We start from the raw sequence: 21,580 nt of genomic DNA, 5'->3' as shown, positions 1-21,580 counted from the left end.
CCTTTACCTGCTGTTGAGTTCAGCCACATCTGTTAGCAACGTGACCAATAAAGGCCCAGATGGAGTTATCTGCAGCCCCCTTCCCTATACACCCCCATCTCTGTAATGAACTGCTTGTTTACCATATGTGTGAAATGCACTGTTGGAATGTGACTAAGTGTGTGTTGAGAGAGGTCTTGTTTATTCTGCCTTCCCAAAGGTTTTACTGCTACCAGACTGACAATTTGTATTGAAAGACAGACTACGCCAAGTGCTAATTTTAAGAGCAGTAACTGTTTTGTTAAATTACGTTGCATTCTCCACATTGTTTACCCTACTCATCTGCTAATTTCTGTTGTTTCACTGTGCTCAGTTTCTCTGTTATGTTGTGATCTGGTTCAGCACTACTGCTGCTTTAAGCTGTCTCAGTGAATTGTGCAGGCTTCCTAAGTAACTTGACTATCACAGGTTGTCTGAGCCAGCTCCACTTCACCAGATCAGAGGAGGCCAACCTGAGCCAATTAGGAGCAGGGAGCGGGGCTGCTGTCCACCCCACAGTGGCCCTGCCCTCTCCGTTGCGCTTTGATCTCCCGCACGCTACATACAACCAGAGCCAGAGCCTCCAACTCTGTCTGTAATGGATGACAAGGCTAGTCCAATTATTACAATCTGGTTTCAACATCTCTCGTAATCAGACGAAAGAAGGGGTAATGAATAAGCCCCCACGTCTTCCCAAAAAGCATTCAAGGGTTTTTGCTTAATTCAATCCAGCCCAAGTCAGAGATCAATTGGTATCAAATCAGTTCAAATTAGAGATGAGTTACAGTACTATGTGGTTTATTGATGTATATCAATGTAGTCTGTATTATATGTCTAGATTAAATGAAGACTGTTGTTGAACATACATATGGTTCAACTCAATTTGTGTGTGTTGCTCCAGGTCCTCCGTGGGTGTCTGAGAGGGTGGCCCACAGACAGCCAGTGCGCCTGGGGAGTTCCATCAAGCTACCATGCTCTGTGGAGGGAGACCCTCCACCCCTCATCATGTGGACCAAGGACGGCCGCAACATCCACAGCGGCTGGATCCGCTTCCGCATCCTCCGCCTGGGCCTGAAGATCAAGGAGGTAGAGGCCGAGGATGCTGGAACCTACGTCTGCAAAGCCACCAATGGCTTCGGCAGCGTTAATATCAACTATACCCTCATTGTCATCGGTAAGTAGAAAGGTGTCTTGCAGTCTGCTCTACATTACAGTATATTACTGTTTGCCAAGTAAAACCATTCACCGTGAAATCACCTTTACGATGATGCTACCCAGAAACCATGTACATGACTCAAAACTTGCCATCATCTTTTGAGGAAACAATTTAGTCAGTCACTTAACTCTTCCGCTCAGGTCAAGATCGTGTCGATATGCAGATGTTAAAAGACAATACCATGCACCATGGATTCATGGCTCTGAAATAAGGGGATTTAGGAAAGGGGATTGAAGTTAGTCCCCCCCTCTCTTATATCTGTTATATCCTATACTGCTCAATCCCAAAGTCAACAGCAGCATGGGATGTTGTTTCATATTGCATCATCCTCGGTGACTCAAGCCTATATTAACTTCTTCCCTATCCCCAGGCTAAACTCTGTATTGTTAAAGCAGAGGCTCTTTAATTCGGAATAGTCCAACAAGACACATGTTCACCTTAACATTAACCTATGAAGCCCTGTAAAGCATATAAGAGGACATGATGTGGTGTGCAAGAGTCAAGCATTTAAACTCTCAGTAAGTTAAGTCAAGCTACTGGTCACTGGTCTACTTCCTCCACTAAGGCCGTAGTGCTGCTCTCTCTGCCTCTGTACATACAGTACAGTAGGATGGCTCTGTGCTTGAGTAGAGCGTGATGAATGAGAGGAGTGGAGCGTGAAAGCTCTGTTTAGTTTAATTACTCTAAGATGCCTAATTAGGTCCAGAGCCTCCTGCAGGGGAGGAGAGGGGAGAGCAGGGGCCGACCGGAGGAGCTGCTTCCTGGTCTTGTGATGGTTTCTCACACTGGCCTTGTTTTGGGGTAGAACTCTAATCACATAAATCAGATCAGGATAACAGTGGGGAAAGAGAATGATGTCCATTGTGTAGCGAGTATCATAGGGTCGGATGCGGATCTGGGGAAATGTGATTCTAACAAAGTTATTTTTGCTCCTGTTCAATATGAAGTTGACTGAGATGTCAACAAGAGTGCAAAACTGTTGATTTTTCCTGGTTAGATATACACTATAGGCCCACCAAGAGGAGGAATGTCAAAGTTCACACGAGTGTATTTCATCAATGTCATGGCTGTCTGCTGTACTTATAATACATTATTTTACTGTACATTGCTGTTACGTCATGTAAACTCTTCGCTGTGATAATAATAACCTGCAGTGTCAGGTTGCCCACATGATTTACATTGGACCATGCTCAGTTCAGAAATATCTCTATGATTGCACAGTGCAGCACAGTGTATAAATCATTGAGTCAGTCAATTTATCCAAATGATAGATAGCATATCTCTCCTTACACAGTATTGTGTGTAACTCACTGATTTATCTAGCTTGGCCTTCCTGTTTTTTATTTAACTAGGCAAGTCAGTTAAGAACAAATTCTTATTTACAATGACGGTCTACCCTGCCCAAACCCGGACGACGCTGGGCCAATTGTGCACCGCCCTATGGGACTCCCAATCACGGCCAAATGTGATGCATCCTGGATTCGAACCAGGTACTGCAGTGACACCTCTTGCACTGAGATTCAGTGTCTTGCGCCACTCGGGAGCCCTGTACTATGTAATGAAAAGTATTCTAGCCTTCAGTAGCGCTGAAGCAGGGTGAGATTGTATAAGATAACTTCAACCTGTTCAACCTTTATTTTTTAAATTTTTTTATTTCACCTTTATTTAACCAGGTAGGCTAGTTGAGAACACCTTTATTTAACCAGGTAGGCTAGTTGAGAACACCTTTATTTAACCAGGTAGGCTAGTTGAGAACACCTTTATTTAACCAGGTAGGCTAGTTGAGAACACCTTTATTTAACCAGGTAGGCTAGTTGAGAACACCTTTATTTAACCAGGTAGGCTAGTTGAGAACACCTTTATTTAACCAGGTAGGCTAGTTGAGAACACCTTTATTTAACCAGGTAGGCTAGTTGAGAACACCTTTATTTAACCAGGTAGGCTAGTTGAGAACACCTTTATTTAACCAGGTAGGCTAGTTGAGAACACCTTTATTTAACCAGGTAGGCTAGTTGAGAACACCTTTATTTAACCAGGTAGGCTAGTTGAGAACACCTTTATTTAACCAGGTAGGCTAGTTGAGAACACCTTTATTTAACCAGGTAGGCTAGTTGAGAACACCTTTATTTAACCAGGTAGGCTAGTTGAGAACACCTTTATTTAACCAGGTAGGCTAGTTGAGAACACCTTTATTTAACCAGGTAGGCTAGTTGAGAACACCTTTATTTAACCAGGTAGGCTAGTTGAGAACACCTTTATTTAACCAGGTAGGCTAGTTGAGAACACCTTTATTTAACCAGGTAGGCTAGTTGAGAACACCTTTATTTAACCAGGTAGGCTAGTTGAGAACACCTTTATTTAACCAGGTAGGCTAGTTGAGAACACCTTTATTTAACCAGGTAGGCTAGTTGAGAACAAGTTCTCATTTGCAACTGCGACCTGGCCAAGATAAAGCATAGCAGTGTGAGCAGACAAAGAGTTACACATGGAGTAAACCATTAACAAGTCAATAACACAGTAGAAACCAAAGGGGGAGTCTATATACAATGTGTGCAAAAGGCATGAGGAGGTAGGCAAATAATTACACTTTTGCAGATTAACACTGGAGTGATGAATGATCAGATGGTCATGTACAGGTAGAGATATTGGTGTGCAAAAGAGCAGAAAAGTAAATAAATAAAAACAGTATGGGGATGAGGTAGGTGAAAAAGGGTGGGCTATTTACCAATAGACTATGTACAGCTGCAACCTGCCTGCCTGTATTACTAGATACCTACTCTACCTACTCCCAGGAAAGAGATTTTTGTTTATTATTAAAGGCATACTGTTTTCTTATGTGTATTTTATATTACTGAAAAACATTATTTTCACCCTCTCTGATCTCCACCACAAACTGTTTGGCCTCGTTCTTCATACAGATGGAGTTCGTTCTGTTTTCCTTTCCCACCGTTTGTGGTGAATGCGTGACAACCCAACACTAGCCTCTCAGCAGTCATTGTACATCTCTGTTTTGTAAGACCACAGAGACCCCCCCGCCCTTCTCTCATCCATCATCCCAGTCTGGGACTGGCACACACCACCAGTTTGTTTGTTTTTAAAGGTAATTGTTCCATCAGGGGTGCAGTGCAGTCAGAGGCTTTTTGGGCTAGGGAGATTAGGGGAGCCTCATTTTAAAACATTTACCGGACTGAACATTGAGAGAACTGACAGCCTAAAAACGGTAGAATGGTCCATACTTATTGTGAGCGGCACTTTCCAATCAATGGTGAAATTATTGTACCTCTTGATGTGCCTAATTGTTAAACATCTTAATTGTGTTTTGTATGTACTCTTCATATAATTCATTAAAATGCCTTTATTTGTATGGCATGTTAAAAGTTTAAAAACTCCCTGATGAAGGGCATGCAGCCGAAACAAGTCTGAGTTTTTATATGAAGAGTGCCTTGGTCCTCTTTTCTTTTTGATGACCAATTGACCCCTTATAGCAAAGAGCACATTCTGTCTACCAAAATCTACTGTTGTGTACCTTAGCGGCGCTTCACTTCCTTCTTTTTTCCTACTGTGTTTTGTATGTAGTTCAATGCCTGGTGGGGAAGGCTGGTAGTGTCTTCAGAGAGGAGATTTATTGTAAATGGGAAGTGTAATACTGGCCAGCTTCCAATGTAGCTCTGCGAACAGTATCCATCATTTGACTTTGTTTTTACTTGAGCTCAGAAAGAAAAAGATTAAGAAACAACTGCAGTCAGTTCAAGTGCTGTTCAGGGAAACAGTGGCGACAATATCCTGGCCTGCTTTCAAGCTTAAGGCCCGTAGTGACTTCTAGTCATTGTGCTAACAATAGTTAGCAATTGTCCTAGTGCTGGTTAGCAACTTCCTTCAAACTGCACGCAGAGACATAAAAATGGTATCCACAAGTTCATAAAGGGTCTCATTGCCAAAATGTCAAATAGAACTTACCCTGAATATGGTTACTATGTTCTCAGAACGTAAGATATGAATGTTCTAGATACGTTTCATGGGAACATTGCAAGAACATTAATGTGCCCAGTTTTCTGTGGGTTAGGAGAATATTCCATCAGTGTCCCACCAAACATACACAGAACATGGTTGCCTTGTTCTCAGAACATAAGATATTAATGTTCTAGAAATGTTTCATGCGAACATTGCAGGAACATTTGTAGCCAAAGAAAAATATATTATACATCACGTATTATCGTTGTCTAGCCAATCAAGGCCATGATTGGTGAACCACTAATCCATTCATTACTCTTTGTCTGTTGGCAAGATTAGGAATAGTCACAAACAGTGCATTTAAAATGTATGATTAGAATGTACATGTTCATTTATACGGTCATTATTATTCAACATGCCCTCACCTGGGATTTCAACTCAACCTCTTGGTTCATGGTACTCCAATCTTCCTGCTACGCCACCAGGTCCGTGTCTGGTGGCGTATTCTCATCATGGATTTGATTTATGCTGAAAAAAATAGATAAACACAACATGTAAAGTGTTGGTCCCATGTTTCATGAACTGAAATAAAAGGTCCCAGAAATGTTCAATATGCACAAACGGCTTCTCTCTAATGTTGTGCACAAATTTGTTTTCATCCAAGTTAGTAAGCATTTCTGCTTTGCCAAGATAATCCATCCACCTGACAGGTGGTTGCCAAGATAATCCATCCACCTGACAGGTGGTTGCCAAGATAATCCATCCACCTGACAGGTGGTTGCCAAGATAATCCATCCACCTGACAGGTGGTTGCCAAGTTTTTTTTCGTATATGTTTTAATCTCACTTTCCACCTACAATCTAAATATACTTTCCTGCAACCCACCTCACCCAATGTGGTACGGATCTGCTATTTTTATACCTTATAACTGGAACCACCATCAGAAGCTAGCCAGCTAACTAGCTACTAGCTAGTAGTCACTGTTAACCACGGCTAGCGGTCTTCACCTTTAGCTGGCTTGATGGCATAGCAGTTGGATGTATGTTTTTGTCTTGTCCCATCCAGTCCTGTGTATATATCGTTTTCTTCGTATATATTTTGTCAGTTAGCGAGTCCTAGCGATCCTCACCGTTAACTCGGACATCGGCCAGCTTCAGCCCGGTCAATTCCTGCCAGTCTGCACAGCGTGATATCAACCCAGAGCATATCGGACTGCTTTTTCTCTACCACATCTCCAGATTCCTACCGCAAGCGCTGAACCTTTACACTGGATTATCACAGCTAGCTAGCTGCTATCCGAGTGGCTACTCCTGGCTAACGTCTCTGTCCAAAAGCAAGCACCAGTTAGCCTGGAGCTAGCCTCGAGCTAGGCCCATCTCCCAGCTAGCCAAAGAGGTCCACCCTTTATTGCCGACGCAGAGCCCCACCAATCCATCATGACTGGTCTGCCGACATAACCGTCCGAGGTGGTTTCAATAGGCTCTTCCGTTGCTATGTCGCTGGATGCCCATCTGCTAGCCCCGGCCCCATAGCTGTCTGAATCGCTGTGTCTCCAGCTCACCTAGCATAGCAGCGACTACGGAATTGGCTCCCTGACTCATTTAGTGCTACTCATTGGACCCTATGATCACTCAGCTACACATGCCTCTCCCTAATGTCAATATGCCTCGTCTATTGCTGTTTTGGTTAATGATTATTATCTTATTTCACTGTAGAGCCCCTAGCCTTGCCCAATATGCCTTAGATAGTGCTTTTGTTACACCCCCCCCACACATGCAGTGACCTCACCTGGCTTAAATGGTGCCTCTAGAGACAAAACCTCTCTCATCGTCACTCAATGCCTAGGTTTATCTCCACTGTACGCCTTGAATCTATTCTTCCGCGCCCAGAAATCTGCTCCTTTTACTCTCTGTTCTGAATGCACTAGACGACCAGTTCTTATAGCCTTTAGCTGTACCCTTATCCTGCTCCTCCTCCGGTGATGTAGAGGTTAACCCAGGCCCTGCAGCCCCCAGCACCACTCCCATTCCCCAGGCGCTCTCATTTGTTGACTTCTGTAACCGTAAAAGCCTTGGTTTCATGCATGTTAACATTAGAAGCCTCCTCACTAAGTTTGTTTTATTCACTACTTTAGCACACTCTGCCAACCCTGATGTCCTAGCCGTGTCTGACTCATGGCTTAGGAAGGCCACCAAAAATCCTGAAATTTACATCCCTAACTATAACATCTTCCGACAAGATAGAAATGACCAAGGGGGCGGAGTTGCAATATACTGCAGAGATAGCCTGCAGAGTTCTGTCATACTTTCCAGGTCTTCCCAAACAATTTGAGCATCTACTTTTTTTTTTTATCCACGTTTCCAGAAACAAGTCTCTCACTGTTGCCGCTTGTTATAGACCCCAGCTGTGCCCTGGACACCATATGTGAATAGATTGAAGATAGATGGGGGGCAGAGTTCGCACTGTTAGGGGACCTAAACCGGGATATGCTTAACACCCCGGCCGTCCTACAATCTAAGCTAGATGCCCTCAATCTCACACAAATTATTAACCTCTCCGGGATCGTTCGGGACGCTAGCGTCCCACCTCGCCAACAGCCAGTGAAATTGCAGGGCGCCAAATTCAAAACAACAGAAATCTCAAAATTAAAATTCCTCAACCATACAAGTATTTTACACCATTTTAAAGATACACTTCTCGTTAATCCAACCACAGTGTCCGATTTCAAAAAGGCTTTTCGGCGAAAGCAGAACATATCATTATGTTAGGTCAGCAACTAGTCACAGAAAGCATTCAGCCATTTTCCAACCAAAGAGAGGTGTCACAAAAAGCAGAAATATAGATACAATTAATCACTAACCTTTGACGATCTTCATCAGATGACACTCCCAGGACTCAATGTTACACAATACATGTATGTTTTGTTTGATCAAGTTCATATTTATATCCAAGAATCTCAGTTTACATTGGCGCCATGTTCAGAAATGCCTCCAAAACATCCGGAGAAATTGCAGAGAGCCACATCAAATAACATAAATACACATCATAAACTTTGATGAAAGATACATGTTTTACATAGAATTAAAGATAAACTTGTTCTTAATGCAACCGCTGTGTCAGATTTCAAAAAAGCTTTACGGCAAAAGCACAATATTCAATAATCTGAGAACAGCGTTCAGCCACAAAAGCAAGCCATACAATTACCCACCAAAAGTCAACAAAAGTCATAAATAGCATTATAAATCTTCACTTACCTTTGCTGATCTTCATCGGAATGCACTCCAAGGACTCCCACTTCCACAAGAAAAGTTAGTTTTGTTCGATTACGTCCATATTTATGTCCAAATACCTCAGTTTTGTTCACGCGTTTAGTTCACTATTCCAAAAGCACAATGCTTGAGCTCAAAATCCAGACGAAAAGTCAAAAGAGTTCCATTACAGTTTGTTGAATTTTATTTATTTATTTATTTCACCTTTATTTAACCAGGTAGGCAAGTTGAGAACAAGTACTCATTTACAATTGCGACCTGGCCAAGATAAAGCAAAGCAGTTCGACATGTCAAACGATGTTTACAGTCAATCCTTAGGGTCTTTTTATAATAAATCTTCAATAATATTCCAACCGGACAATAGCGTATTCATTACAGAGGAAAAAGAAGGAACGGCGCGCCCGCGTGACCGCGCAGTAAACAACTGATTGGCCACAGCCTGTCTACTTGTTGAAACAGCTCTTATTCGACTCCCTTCCACAATAGAAGCCTCAAACAACTTTCTAAAGACTTGACATCTGCTGGAAGCCTTGGGAATTACAATCTGGCCCCATAGACACAGCATATTGGATAGGCAATCACTTAAATTAAACTACAAACCTCAGATTTCCCAATTCTTGGTTAGATTTGTCTCAGGTTTTCACCTGCCATATGAGTTCTGTTATACTCACAGACATCATTCAAACAGTTTTAGAAACTTCAGAGGGATAGAGGGATGGAAACTTCTATCCAATACTATTAATACTATGCATAAATTAGCATCTGGGGACAGAATAGCAATACTGCTCCCTGTCACCAAGACGTTAAGGAACCTACCAGGTACAACACTAAATCCATAACGATGGGCACCCACTTAGATATCATCCTGACCAACTTGCCCTCTAAGCAGTTAGGAAAGCTAAGGCTAGCTTTTTCAAACAGAAATTTGCATCCTGTAGCACAAACTCAAAAAGGTTCTGGGACACTAAAGTCCATGGAGAATAAGAGCACCTCCTCCCAGCTGCCCACTGCACTGAGGCTAGGAACCACTGTCACCACCGATAAATCCACGATAATTGAGAATTTCAATAAGCATTTTTCTACGGCTGGCCATGCTTTCCACCTGGGTACCCCTACCCCTAAAGCAACTCGCCCAAGCCTTTCCCATTTCTCCTTCACCCAAATCCAGATAGCTGATGTTCTGAAAGAGCTGCAAAATCTGGATCCCTACAAATCAGCCGGGCTAGACAATCTGGACCCTCTCTTTCTAAAATGATCTGCTGAAATTGTTGCAACCCCTATTACTAGCCTGTTCAACCTCTCTTTCGTATCGTCTGAGATCCCCAAAGATGGGAAAGCTTCAAATCAAATCAAATTTATTTATATAGCCCTTCGTACATCAGCTGATATCTCAAAGTGCTGTACAGAAACCCAGCCTAAAACCCCAAACAGCAAGCAATGCAGGTGTAGAAGCACGGTGGCTAGGAAAAACTCCCTAGAAAGGCCAAAACCTAGGAAGAAACCTAGAGAGGAACCAGGCTATGTGGGGTGGCCAGTCCTCTTCTGGCTGTGCCGGGTGGAGATTATAACAGAACATGGCCCAGATGTTCAAATGTTCATAAATGACCAGCATGGTCGTATAATAATAAGGCAGAACAGTTGAAACTGGAGCAGCAGCACGGTCAGATGGACTGGGGACAGCAAGGAGTCATCATGTCAGGTAGTCCTGGGGCATGGTCCTAGGGCTCAGGTCCTCCGAGAGAGAGAAAAAAAGAGAGAATTAGAGAGAGCATATGTGGGGTGGCCAGTCCTCTTCTGGCTGTGCCGGGTGGAGATTATAACAGAACATGGCCAAGATGTTCAAATGTTCATAAATGGTCAGCATGTTCGAATAATAAGAAGGCAGAACAGTTGAAACTGGAGCAGCAGCACGGCCAGGTGGACTGGGGACAGCAAGGAGTCATCATGTCAGGTAATCCTGGGGCATGGTCCTAGGGCTCAGGTCCTCCGAGAGAGAGAAGGAGAGAATTAGAGAAAGCACACTTAGATTCACACAGGACACCGAATAGGACAGGAGAAGTACTCCAGATATAACAAACTGACCCCAGCCCCCCGACACATAAACTACTGCAGCATAAATACTGGAGGCTGAGACAGGAGGCTGAGACAGAAAGCTTCCGTGGTCATCCCCCTCTTCAAAGGGGGAGACACTCTAGACCCATACTGCTACAGACCAATATCTAAGGTCTTCGAAAGCCAAGTTAACAGATCACCGACCATTTCGAAACCCACAGTACCTTCTCCGCTATGCAATCTGGCTTCCGAGCTGATCATGGGTGCACCTCAGCCACGCTCAAGGTCCTAAACGATATCATAACTGCCATCAATAAGAGACAATACTGTGCAGCCGTATTCATCGACCTGTCCAAGGCTTTCGACTCTGTCAATCACCACATCTAAAATCGGCTTCCTATTTCGCAACAAACAAAGCATCCTTCACTCATGCTGCCAAACATACCCTCGTAAAACTGACTATCCTACCGATCCTTGACTTCGGCAATGTCATTTACAAAATAGCCTCCAACACTCTACTCAACAAATTGGATGCAGTCTATCACAGTGCCATCCGTTTTGTCACCAAAGCCCCACATACTACCCACCACTGCGACCTGTATGCTCTCGTTGGCTGGCCCTCGCTTCATACTCGTCGCCAAACCCACTGGCTCCAGGTCATCTATAAGTCTTTGCTAGGTAAAGCCCCACCTTATCTCAGTTCACTTGTCACCATAGCAGCACCCACCCGCAGCACACACTCCAGCAGGTATATTTCACTAGTCACCCCCAAAGCCAATTCCTGCTTTGGCTGCCTTTCCTTCCAGTTCTCTGCTGCCAATGACTGGAACGAACTGCAAAAATCGCTGAAGCTGGAGACTCTTATGGGTGTTGCTCCAGAATCTTGCGGCATAAGAACTGTGCTCCAGTTCTTGAGGTCTTTGTTTGATGATGCGCAGCAGCCATTTCAGCATGTCAGGATGAAGAGCAGGATGGGCCGCTTGGCAGCCCAGTCCCGGGTAAAGCGAGCTCTACTCTGCTGCCTAATCCGGCCTTCCTTCCAAAGGTTCTGCTCCCAGGTCACGTGAACAGAGAAATGGTGCTAACAGCCTTAGCCACCTCCATGCCCCCTGGGGCTCATGATATTGATGTACACGATCTGTGTCGTGTACGTCAACATGTACATGACACAGCAGCCCGATGAGTTCCCGGAGGACACTGGTGAGATCTACCAATGATCTCCTTGTCTGGGAGAATCATGGCCGCAACAATGGGGTCCATGATAGGGTACTGGTCCAGTCCCAACTCCTCAGCCGAAGACATGAAGGTCCAGTGCTTTCACTGGCTTGAGACATGGAACCTTGAGTTCACCTTAGCCCAAGTTGACGCAGTTCATTGGAGAACTTGGAGCACTGAGGAATGTACAGTGCATTCGGAAAGTATTCAGACCCCTCCACTTTTTCCACATTGTTACATTACAGCCTTGTTCTAAAATGTATTCAATTGCTTTTTCATAATTTACATAAGTTTTCAGACCCTTTACTCAGTACTTTGTTGAAGCATCTTTGGCAGTGATTACAGCCTTGTGTCTTATTGGGTATGATGCTACATGCTCAGCACACCTGTATTTGGTGAGATATTTTCAGGTCTCTCCAGAGATGTTAGATCAGTCCGGGCTCTGGCTGAGCCACTCAAGGACATTCAGAGACTTGTCATAAGGCCACTCCTGCATTGACTTGGCTGTGTGCTTAGTCGTTGTCCTGTTGGAAGGTGAACTGTCACCCCAGTTCTGAGTGCTCTGGAGCAGGTTTTCATCAAGGAGCTCTCTGTACTTTGCTCTGTTAATCTTTCCCTTGATCCTGACTAGTCTCCCAGTCCCTGCCACTGAAAAACATCCCCACAGCATGATGCTGCCACCACCATGCTTCACCGTAGGGATGGTGCCAGGTTTCCTCCAGACGTGACACTTGGCATTCAGACCAAAGAGTTCAATCTTGGTTTCATCAGACCAGAGTCTTATTTCTCATGGTCTGAGAGTCCTTTAGGTGCCTTTTGGCAAACTCCAAGTGGGCTGTCATGTCCTTTTAATTGAGGTGTGGCTTCCGTCTAGCCACTCTACCATAAAGGCCTGATTAGTGGAGCGATGCAGAGATGGTTGTCCTTCTGGAAGGGTCTCCCATCTCCACAGAGGAACTCTGGATCTCCCTGACCAAGGCCCTTCTCCCCGATTGCTCAGTTTGGAAACAGGATGCACCCGAGCTCAATTTCAAGTCTTATAGCAAAGGGTCTGAATACCTATGTAAATAAGGTATTTCTGTAAAAATAAAAAATAAATTAGAATAAGGCTGTAACGTAACAAAATGTGGAAAAAGTGTTAGGGGTATGAATACTTCCCGAATACACTGTACACTCTGCCCAGGCTGGTTTAATATCTAGAGCGTTCAGAATCCTAGAGCTCCTGCACAGAGCCCTGACCTCAACCCCATCAAACACCTTTGGGATGAATTGGAACACCAACTGCGAGCCAGGCCTAATCACCCAACATCAGTGCCCAACCTCACTGATGCTCGTGGCTGAATGGAAGCAAATTCCTGCAGCAATGTTCCACCATCTATTGGAAAGCCTTCCCAGATGAGTAGAGGCTGTTATAACTGCAAAATAGGGACCAACTCCATATTAATGCCCATGATTTTGGAATGAGATCTTTGACTAGCAGGTGTCCACATACTTTTGTATGTCTTATAGAACATATAATCTGCATAACACCCCTTTAATAGTATATCAGGTGTAAGTATAAAGTAGTTCTGTTCTCAGGGCTATATGTGAATTAAATAATAATTTATTCTAGGGGTATCAGAATATATTTCGGGAAATTCCACTCACAATCCCCAAAAGGTATGGATGTGAGAAGCCAAACTCAACTGCTACAGTAATAGACCGTGTGAGAATAGGTCCTGAGAACTGACTGGCAAACTCTCGCGAGATTAGTGAGGCGCGAGTTTTGAATCACACTCCGGAAACAGCTGCACCTCGAGCCAGTATGAAAGAATGCTAACGAGGATGCGAAGAGCAACGGTGTTTAGCTAGAGAACACCCAATCTCACCTAGCCTGGGTAGGCTCGGTACCCAGCCTACCTCAATCTCCAGAGGCTAACGTCCAGCTGAAGCTAACAAGCAACGCAATTCGCAGTGAGACAACTAACGTTTAACCTCGCTCCGGGAACAGGTTTGCCCAAACACATCACCCTGCTTCGTAGTACGGTGTCGACCTGTAAGAAAACAGTTAAGACAAAAAGACACTGCAGAGCACTCATAGGAGGAGCAAGCTTCACCCAAAAAGGAATATACTCTACACTCAAAACTAACCTACGGAGTCTTCTACATCCACTTCTCGCTCACTCGCGTAGCCGAGGGAAGATAAGAGGAAGTGATGCTCCTCGCATCACACACGTGGTAGAGAATTACTTTGAAATTAATATCTAACTCATCCTGCCGCCAGTCGGAAGGATAACCAATTGAGTGACTAGCATAGTTCCTCAAGCGAAATCGAACAAAAAGATAATAGCTGAGCATCTCAAAGGAAAATCTATCTAGAATTCTACCGATTCCCATCTTTCAATGAGAAACGCATTTTAATTAGATCAGATAAGTATGTTGTAACTGTTTTCAAATAATTACATTAACATACTGTGCCAACAGCCCTAATGACGAACACCCTAACCACTGTCCTGGGAGAGTACAGTTAGGCCATGTCCAAAAGAAACCATAAAACCCCATAAACAACTTGATAGGTGTAAGCAATAGGATCAGCTCTGTTAAAAGTACACTCAAGAAAAACCTGTATTGATCATAGTGATTCAGGAGTATCGTTAAAACAGGTTAATATGACCCACGAACATTAGAAAACAATAAGTAAGTAAAAACAATTAGTAAATCAAATCAATGATGAGAGAATAGTCTAACTGATGACTGAAACAGACATGGTGGCATAGCAGGAGGATCTGAATACCATGAACCAAGAGTTTGTGAGTTCAAATCCCAGGTGAGGACATGTAGAATAATAATGACTGTATAAATGAACATGCACAATGTATGTCAAATATGTAAGTTGAAAACACTATGTTAAAAGTACTGTGTGAGTTCCTACCCTTGCCAACAAGACAAAGGAGATTATTGTGGACGACAGGAAAAAGAGGACCGAGTACCCCCCATTTTCATTGACAGGGGCTGCAGTGGAGCAGGTTGAGAGCTTCAAGTTCCTTGCTGTCCACATCACCAACAAACTAACATGGCCCAAGCACACCAAGACAGCCGTGAAGAGGGCACGACAAAACCTATTCCCCTCAGGAGACTGAAAAGATTTGGCATGGGTCCTCAGATCCTCAAAAGGTTCTACAGCTGCACCATCAAGAACATGCTGACGGGTTGCATCACTGCCTGGTATGGCAACTGCTCGGCCTCCGACCGCAAGGCACTACAGAGGGTAGTGAGAACGGCCCAGTACATCACTGGGGCCAAGCTTCCTTCCATCCGGGACCTCTATACCAGGTGGTGTCAGAGGAGGCCCTAAAAATTGCCAAAGAATGTTCTCTCTGCTAACGCACGACAAGCGGTACCAGAGCGCCAAGTCTAGTAGGTCCAAGAGGCTTCTAAACAGCTTTTACCCCCAAGCCATAAGACTCCTGAACATCTAGTCAAATGGCTACCCAGACTATTTGTAGTGTGTCTAGAACATTCATATTGTATATTCTGCAGTGGTGGAAAAAGTACCCAATTGTCATACTTGAGTAAAAGTAAAGATACCTTAATAGAAAATGATTCAAGTTAATGTGAAAGTCACCCAGTAAAATCCTGCTTAAGTATATTTAAAACAAAATACTTTAAAACTTTTACTCAAGTATCAAAAGTAAATGTAACTGCTAACATATACTTAAGTATCAAATGTAAAAGTATAAATAGTTTAAAGTGACTTATATTAAGCAAACCAGACGGCACCATTTATTTTTTAATTTTTTATTTACAGATAGCCAGGGGCACACTCCAACACTCAGCCATAATTTACAAACGACTCATGTTTAGTGAGGCGGTGAGGATGACCAGGGACGTTCTCTTGATAATTGTGTGAATTAGTCCATTTTCCTGTCCTGCTACGAGTACTTTTCGGTGTCTGAGAAAATGTATGGAGTAAAAAGTAAAGCATTTCTTTAAGAATGATGTGCAGTGAAAGTTGTTAAAAATATAAATTAGTAAAGTAAATTACAGATACCCCCCCCCCCCCCAAAAAAAATGTTTTACTTTACTTTACACCACTGATATTCTGAGAACATGACAACCATGTTCTGTGTATGTTTGGCAGAACGTTGATGGAATATTTTTCTAATCCTCAGAAAACTGGACACATGAATGTTCTTGCAACGTCCCATAAAGCGCATTTAGAACATTAATATAGAGAACATTGTAACCACATTCTAGATACGTTCTGCCTGACATGGAGAGTGTTCTAACTTTAACACCAAAACATGCTAAAAGGGTTCTCAAAGTTTTTGCTAAAATAGAGAATGTTTCCCAAATGGAAAATTGGACACTCAAACTAAGGGAACATTAGGTTAACATTACAAAAACGTTTTCTCTCCATAGAATTGTTAGTTGTGTATCCCAAGAATCTGGTCAACCAGTGCAACATGGCACCTCCCCAATCCCCCCAGCTGGCTGTTTGGGGTGGTCTCCTGACAGCTGACCCCCCTCATCCCCCTCATCCCTCCCATACACCCCCAGCTCCACCCCTCCTGCTGCAAGACTTGGACATGACTGCCACACTGAAAGACAGCCAGATAGATACATTTTACAAGTTGCACAGTGTAAAGCTTATATTCTAACACAGTGATTGCACAAACTATGTAAACAAAGAGGAGATCATGGTAGCCTTAATTTCTACATGGACACTTGAAATATCTATAGTACAGTGGTAGCGATAGTAGTAGTGATAGTACAGACTTTGTTGTCTGTTCAGATAACATATGGTGGTTGTTTGGAGGTTTCCAGAGTGTCGTGATGTAAGGCCACTTACTCCTTACTTTCTCTGGACATGAGAATGTCCCCAACAACATCTGGAACTCATTGTGACACACAGAATGATGGGGCCTTTTCCTTTGATTCAGTTGAAGCTCAAGGCCAGGGGAGTGAGAGTGATCTATTTCCTGTGGCTGGATTTGTGAATGAAGAGGAGACAAAAAGGGGAGCACACCAGACCCAGTGATACAGTAGACTACAGAGACAGTTTGAATGGATTCAATTCACTTCGGTTGTTGTTAGCCATTTACTTTGCCTGCCTTCCCAACAGTATCTCTGTAACCGAATATGCCTGGGTGTGTGGGTATTTGCCTTTCTCTCCCATCTCAAAATGTACAATTGTACTGTATTTAGAATTTATTTTCCATTCTGAGGATACAAATGTTTTATTCCTTAAATGTTGTGCCCTGCAAAACCCTAGTGGATTGTTGCTCTTAGTTGCTATTTGATCAGGGAGGATGGGGCCCCTCTCAAGAAGCGAGAGGGGACACAAAAAGGACTGACAGGGAGTCATCCAAGTCCTGTCCTTTTAATGATAATTCTATTTTTCAGTATTCCAACAATAACAATTATGTGGTAGCACTGAGATGTCCTGCCTCCCCCCAGTCTCTGGGTCCGGTGAGCCAACATTGTGTAAAGACTATAGCAGCCTGGGATAGTAGTATAGGCCTAGAGTCATAAAGGGTGCCATTGTTTCTAAGACCTCCAAAAAATAGAGAGGAGGTAGATTCAGGAACAAAGAAAATGTGAAAAGAAAATCCCGGCAGTGTGGGACTGTGTTCTATTTAGATTTGGAGGTTCAGGAACCGGGAGGAATGTGGAGAGCCCAAGTGAGCAACAGAGAAATATTTCTTCCAATGGAGGCTGTTTTTTTAAAAGGAATGGGTTATTATAGTTGGCCAGTTAAAGCCCTTAAATAGCCATGACATCATGGCTGGTGCTGGAGGGGAGAGACAATGGAGGGTTTGTACCCGAAGAACTCTAGAGAGCTTTGGGGAGAGTCGGAGGGCGGCTAGAGTGGGGGGTTAGAAGCCACATCTGGTCTCTACCTGCCCTATTCAAACGCGGAGTGGGAATCAAGTGTTCCAAACTGCATTTGGAGACATTTTACTGGTGGCTACACTGAGCTCAAGTTCGGTACAAGGTGCATGGCTTTGCTCATATTTGTACTGTGCACCTTCATATTTATGAAATATGCCTTATGAAACATTTTTTCTAAGTACTGTATAACACATTCACTATACTTATGAAATGTGTTTGACGTCAATATTACAATTGAATAGCGGAAACATTTGAGTCTGAAGCCTCAGAAAGTAGGCTACGAAAAAAATGACAAACTCAGTGCTGGAATATTGGAAAAGATTTGAATGTTTGTGAATGACTAATACCATGAAGTGCAGTAGAATCATGTGTAATCTATCTGACGCTCTGCTTTGGTTGATCTTCTATAATCAGTCATAATGTTTGGTATTCCAAATGGTAGTAATTGGCATGGAACTTAATATGCACCATAAATGAATCAATGTCTACCTCACAAAGTAGATATGCATTACAAACAATCTATTATGTTTCACTGATTATATTTTCACTAAGCCATGTCTCAGCTCCACCACATGAAGTCAGTCAGTCAGTCAATGACATCAACTCCACAGCTGTCTCCCAGAGCTGCACTTATGAAAACTGATCATATTACTCCCAAATGTTACAGCGTGTGACCTTAGCATGCACCCCCTCAGTGTATCCTATCTAGAAATGCTAAATTTACTCAGATGGAGTCAAGTGTTTTACTGTGCCTCTTTGGCTGGGGGCGCTTTGTCTTTGTCAAGTGGGCCGTGTCAATGACATTGTAAAAAGTGTGAAACAAATAGCATTGAATTCAACTGAATTTTTCCCCCCACTGTTTGTTGAACCCTCTGCTTCATACTTGTGTCCTGGGTTAAAGGAGCAGTAAAACAGAGACTCTCACTAACAACCAGTGTCTACTCCATAATAACAACTTCATTGATAGTGATCAGATGCTGTTTTTGAATGCGAATCGATTATATAAATCGTTTACAAACTTTGAAATAATCAAGACAAACACCCATCTGAGATCAGAACTAGAAAGGAACTCTAGTTGATATTAGCCCAAACAGCCACAGAAGCCTTCACCACTAGTGAAACCCTAATAGGCTTACCTCATAATCTCTGTCATCACCCTCTGTTAAGACCTCTAAGGCCTTTTTTGTGTGCCTATTGGGCATAACGATTATACCATGTTAAATTCTATGTTGAAAAGTCTGCATCTTTTGCCCGCAATGATAAAAGGTTATTTTCTCTCACAGTGATATGTTCTGTCCCCTTTCCCTTACAGATTACTCTGGCGCTGATAAGACTGGGCCAGGGGTCCCTGGTGGGGTGGACTCAGAGTATGGCCCTGATGGCCTATCAGGAAAACTAGGTAGGATCATAAAAAAAGTTACATTACTACAGTTAATTGCATTACATTGAGTCTTATTTCATGATTTTCGTATCCATCTCTGCAAGGTATTAAACCCAAAACTCTCCTTCCTCCTTTTCCCAAAGTTCGTCCCCGTTTCACCCAGCCTGCTAAAATGAGGAAGCGTGTGATCGCCCGGCCCGTCGGGAGTTCTGTGCGGCTGAAGTGTACGGCCAGCGGTAACCCTCGGCCAGACATCGTGTGGCTGAAGGATGACAGGCCACTGACGGAGAGTGAGGTGGGCGAGGGGCGCCAGAAGAAGTGGACCCTGAGCCTGAGGAACCTGACCCCGGAGAACAGCGGCAGGTACACCTGCAGGGTCTCCAACCGAGCCGGAGAGATCAATGCCACCTACAAAGTGGAGGTCATACGTAGGTATCAGAGAGTCACAGAGGTCAGAGTCATAAATACACTTAACGAGCCAGTCTACCTGGAAAGATCTCATAACTAATGTATGTGGTAGAATCCTCAGGGGAAGAAACCAGATAATAATGTAGTATATATCACAGTCCTTCAGACCGAGTTCTATGGATGTTGTGATAATGATCACTTTTGGCTATCATGGATGAAAATCAATCTGGTCAACATTGGTACAATTGCCACGTAATCGTAGTAATGTTGGGTCTGGATTTGAGGTGGAACCACAACCTTTTGGAGATCCTTACTTTGAGTTTGATCAGTAAGTCTTAACTCACATCCCTGTTCCATGGATGAATGTTACTCATATCCCTGTTCCATGGATGAATGTTACTCGTATCCCTGCTCCATGGATGAATGTTACTCATATCCCTGTTCCATGGAGGAATGTTACTCGTATCCCTGCTCCATGGATGAATGTTACTCAAATCCCCGCTCTATGGATGAATGTTTACTCCAGTCCCTGCTCTATGGATGAATGTTTACTTGTATCCTTGCTCCATGGATGAATGTTACTGGTATCCCTGCTCCATGGATGAATGTTACTCGTATCCCTGCTCTATGGATGAATGTTACTCGTATCCCTGCTCCATGGATGAATGCTACTCGTATCCCTGCTCTAAGCATGAATGTTACTCGTATCCCCGCTCCATGGATGAATGTTACTCGTATCCCTGCTCTAAGCATGAATGTTACTCGTATCCCCGCTCTATGGATGAATGTTTACTCATGTCCCTGCTCTATGGATGAATGTTTACTTGTATCCTTGCTCCATGGATGAATGTTACTCGTATCCCTGCTCTATGGATGAATGTTACTCGTATCCCTGCTCCATGGATGAATGTTACTCGTATCCCTGTTCCATGGATGAATGTTACTCATATCCCTGTTCCATGGATGAATGTTACTCGTATCCCTGCTCCATGGATGAATGTTACTCGCATCCCTGCTCCATGGATGAATGTTATTCGTATCCCTGCTCCATGGATGAATGTTACTCGTATCCCTGCTCCATGGATGAATGTTACTCGTATCCCTGCTCCATGGAGGAATGTTACTTGTATCCCTGCTCCATGGATGAATGTTACTCGTATCCCTGCTCTATGGATGAATGTTACTCGTATCCCTGCTCCATGGATGAATGTTACTCGATCCCTGCTCTATGGATGAATGTTACTCATATCCCTGCTCCATGGATGAATGTTACTCATATCCCTGCTCCATGGATGAATGTTACTCATATCCCTGCTCTATGGATGAATGTTGCTCGTATCCCTGCTCCATGGATGAATGTTACTCGTATCCCTGCTCTATGGATGAATGTTACTCGTATCCCTGCTCCATGGATGAATGTTACTCGTATCCCTGCTCTATGGATGAATGTTACTCGTATCCCTGCTCCATGGATGAATGTTACTCGTATCCCTGCTCCATGGATGAATGTTACCCGTATCCCTGTTCCATGGATGAATTTTACTCGTATCCCTGCTCTATGGATGAATGTTTACTCGTATACCTGCTCTATGGATGAATGTTACTCTTATCCCTGCTCCATGGATGAATGTTACTCGTATCCCTGTTCCATGGATGAATGTTACTCATATCCCTGTTCCATGGATGAATGTTACTCGTATCCCTGCTCCATGGATGAATGTTACTCATATCCCTGTTCCATGGATGAATGTTACTCGTATCCCTGCTCCATGGATGAATGTTACTCATATCCCTGCTCCATGGATTAATGTTACTCGTATCCCTGCTCCATGGATGAATGTTACTCATATCCCTGCTCTATGGAGGAATGTTACTTGTATTCCTGCTCCATGCTCTATGGATGAATGTTACTCGTATCCCTGCTCCATGGATGAATGTTACTCAAATCCCTTCTCTATGGATGAATGTTACTCGTATCCCTGTTCCATGGATGAATGTTACTCATATCCCTGTTCCATGGATGAATGTTACTCGTATCCCTGCTCTATGGATGAATGTTGCTCGTATCCCTGCTCCATGGATGAATGTTACTCGTATCCCTGCTCTATGGATGAATGTTACTCGTATCCCTGCTCCATGGATGAATGTTACTCGTATCCCTGCTCCATGGATGAATGTTACCCGTATCCCTGTTCC

At 43.5% G+C, this 21,580-nt stretch overlaps 1 protein-coding gene across 1 annotated transcript in view; it reads left to right on the top strand.

The window, feature by feature from the left end:
• The window catches only part of LOC109893748 (fibroblast growth factor receptor-like 1), a 47,272-nt gene that overhangs the window by 20,211 nt on the left and 5,481 nt on the right, over positions 1–21,580 (top strand). Inside the window, exons 3-5 of the mRNA XM_031828930.1 lie at positions 920–1,192; positions 18,908–18,994; positions 19,120–19,404. Coding sequence (XP_031684790.1) covers positions 920–1,192; positions 18,908–18,994; positions 19,120–19,404 — 645 coding nt within the window. The remainder of the gene's footprint in view (positions 1–919; positions 1,193–18,907; positions 18,995–19,119; positions 19,405–21,580) is intronic.

The sequence above is a fragment of the Oncorhynchus kisutch genome, linkage group LG7 (assembly GCF_002021735.2).
Source record: "Oncorhynchus kisutch isolate 150728-3 linkage group LG7, Okis_V2, whole genome shotgun sequence".
Lineage (NCBI taxonomy): Eukaryota > Metazoa > Chordata > Actinopteri > Salmoniformes > Salmonidae > Oncorhynchus > Oncorhynchus kisutch.
The sequence above is the reverse complement of the archived record's forward strand: the minus strand, read 5'-3'. Positions and strand labels throughout refer to the sequence as shown.